Here is a 3,477-nt window from a genome sequence, read left to right on the forward strand (position 1 = left end):
GAGAAAGCAATAAAATTTCTAAATGTAGTTTATATATATTTCTGTAGAAATTCTCCTGTTATCCTATATAGCCTTTTAAAAATATTTATTTTACATTCATGCATGTTTGGTCAAGTCTATGTATGTGAACCATGTTGGCCACAAGTGCCTTGTGAGTCCATGAGAGCATACTGGATCTTCTGGAACTGGAGTTACAGGTAATTGTGAGTTGTCTGGTGTGGGTTCTAGCAATCTACCTCAGCCCTCACTTAAAAGCACCTAGTGCTATTAACCACTGAGGTATCTTTCTACCCTCATGCGTAGCTTTTTAAGTTTGTGGATTCTTGTCTTATGTCTGTAAAAAAAAAACAAAAAACAACAAAAAAAAAAACCTGTAATCTTGAGGCCCATGGAATTTAGTTATGCTACCTGACTTATTAAGTTAGGTATGTCAATCTTTTTTTTCGATTTTTACACAACTTTTTCTTTGGGTGTTCTTAGCAAAGCATGATGTTCAACTGTCTCATTTTAAGCTTATAAGATTTATATTGCATAATATATTTTATATATAATACAATTATATTACATGATTATGTTACATATAATCATATATGTGATATGTAACACATATCACATAATTTATATGATTATATACAATATACTCATAGTAATAATAGGATATAAATTATGTTATATCGCATAAAGATCCCTTAATTTTTTTGGTGAATTGGACGCATGTCTAATAAAGATTTGTGGTGCTGTTTTGTGTTGTATTGTGAAAAATTCAATAGTTGGTGAGGCTGACTTTGTGTTTGTTCGTGGAAATAGAGTAGTATTCAGTGTACCATGTATTGGTGTGGCTTATTATAAAATAGTTATTTACATCCTCCTGTCAAATTTAAACCCTTAACAACTAAACATTAAGATGATTACTTATCTTTCCTCTGGCCTGACATTCACTGACTGCCAGGGAATATATGACTCCAATTCTGTGGATTACTGAGGAATGTGGAAGGTAATTGAAGAGATTCCAGTCTACAAAAAATGGAAGCTCTATTATATGTAAGATCAATGTAAACAAAACATGGTACAAAGGCACAGTAGGTAGGAATCAAACTATACAAAGAATTGGCAACTCAGCATGCTTCATAACCACAAGCCAGGCTTTCATGATAGGATGAACATACTACAGGCATTTTGCTGGCAATTTACCCTTAAAATCAACATCTCTGTGATTTGGTTCATGTAGACCAACTATTGTTGATTTTTCTGGTAGCAGCTGTCCTATGGAAAGAGCATAGGGGAGTTTGGTGACAGGGAAGAATATGATCAAACTATATTGTGAGCAAAATATTTTCTCAATTAAAAATATATATATATAATCTAAAAAAGAAACTCCCACCTCTTTCTTTTCAATTTGGAGAAGAACTTTAAGAAATCACCGTTCATGGATCGGCATTGATTGGAACAATGTCATAAGGTGTTTAATGGGAAGAGATGAAAGTAGAAATTGTATTTGTTAAATCTGAGGGAAAGACTGGAGAATCTAAGTAAACTTCTTGCTTTAAAATGTTCACTGTCTCTTAAGTCCTTCACCAAATATATTCTTGCTTCTCACTTATTAATTTTTATGTTGTAGTTATAAAACATGATGCCCTTTTAGAAAAAATAAAATAAACATGGATTAGACTCAAATGCAAGTGTTAAACCAAACTTAAATCATAACCTCATTACTAGACAGGAAAGAAACAGAATGAATATAAAGGAAAAGAAAAGCACACTGGCAGAAACTATATGCAATTCAAATGACAACTATATTATTGGCTTTCACATCACAAGTTCAGTCTAAATGCAAAGAAAGGCAAGTGAGCACATTCACCATAACACTTTCTGCACAAAAGGAACCAAAGAGTAAAAGGTACCAAAGGTGATTGCACTGGATACCTGCAGACTCTGTGTGAGATAGAGGTTTATTCTTGAAAATATCAAATACATTATCAGCATATGCATGTAAATAGAATGAAAGACAATGTGCATTTCTTTGAAGATGTGCTTCACACATAACAGAAAAATTGACATTGTAAGCACTAAAGTGTACCTGACATTGAATTTACTATATGGGAAGAATCAAGGCTGTGATATGCAAGAAAGGAAAATAGCTGCCCATCATCTTACCTACACAATTCAATGCTGGATGATAAAAAAATGATTTATGCAATTACTTCATTACTATTTAAATTTATAGGAAATTATGCACATCTCCTTTTGTTCAGTACAATTACAGTATTTTGAGATTTACCCATTTTGTAAAATGACACCACTGAGTCTTTTTTATCAGAGTCTTTCTATTTTTAATGAATGGTTTTACATACTTTTACAAATGATTGTTATAACAGTGTCAAGGAAAGACTATGTGAGGAAATTAAATTCTAACATTGTTCTCTCACTGAATAGAATATCAAAAATATTCTTGAGGGCAGAGTATAAGTTCATTGAGAAATATTTCTGAATGTTAGGAATTACATTTGTGGTTGTGGTGCCAAAGAGAGTGTTCACTCAATGCATCTCAAATGCAAAATGAGCAGAGGACACAGTCAAGTAAGGTGGTAATAAGAAAATCTTTTAATCAAGTTCCTTTCCGTCATTTTCATAATCGTCATCATCCATTTTTTGCAGAATCGTTTCATATTTTTTTAATACACTTGGTATAGGAGTACTAACAGAGTCATAATTCCATCCCTTTTTCATAAAAAACTTCTGGAGTATTCCTGGCATATTATAGCCCTTCTGTACAATGAAATCCTTAAAGGCAATTGCACCATAGAGATTTTCAAGTGTGTCTGGTTTGCAAACTCTTTTACCTTCAATATCAAGCAAGTCCTTGGGGCCATTTAAAGGCTCTTTTACGGCCTGTGTTTTCAATTGCTTCAGTTTCTGGTATGATGGTCCATATTTAAACTCCTCCTTGGTGGACATAGAAAGATCATGTGGCGTTTGGACTTCCATCTCAAGTTTTGGTATCTGTTTGGTGAATTTAACTCCTTTTTCTTCGGTTAATCCTCTGAAGTACTTAAGCTTAGAAGGAATATGACTGTTTACTTTGTCTGAGGATTCATCATAAGTTGGTTGGTTAGCATAGTCCATGTCAACAGTGTCAAGGAAAGACTATGTGAGGAATTTAAATTCTAACATTGTTCTCACACTTTATAGAATATCAAAAATATTCTTCAAGGCAAAACATAACGCCATTGAGAAAAATTTCTCGAATATTAGGAGTCAAGTTTATAAGTGTGGTGTCAAAGGGCATCCACTCAATGCATCTCAAATGCAAAATGAGCGGAGGACACATTCAAGTAGATGGTGATAGGAAAATATTTTAGTCAAGTTCCTTTCCACCATTCTCACCCTCTTCATATTTACCTTGTTTCTTCATTTTGTAATTGTTTAACACTCCTGGTACAAGTGTCCTAGCAGAGTCATAATCTGATTCTCTTGTCA

At 33.2% G+C, this 3,477-nt stretch overlaps 1 protein-coding gene across 1 annotated transcript; it reads right to left on the reverse strand.

Moving 5' to 3' along the window:
• Window positions 1–2,327: 2,327 nt before the first annotated feature.
• LOC114623250 (protein FAM47A-like) lies at window positions 2,328–3,124 on the reverse strand. Its single transcript, XM_028769939.1, has one exon. The coding sequence runs from the start codon at window positions 3,121–3,123 to the stop codon at window positions 2,602–2,604; it is 522 nt and encodes a 173-aa protein (XP_028625772.1). The 5' UTR covers window position 3,124; the 3' UTR covers window positions 2,328–2,601.
• Between the last annotated feature and the right edge of the window lie 353 nt (window positions 3,125–3,477).

Source organism: Grammomys surdaster, unplaced genomic scaffold, assembly GCF_004785775.1.
Source record: "Grammomys surdaster isolate TR1022 unplaced genomic scaffold, NIH_TR_1.0 195, whole genome shotgun sequence".
NCBI classification, from domain to species: Eukaryota; Metazoa; Chordata; class Mammalia; order Rodentia; family Muridae; genus Grammomys; species Grammomys surdaster.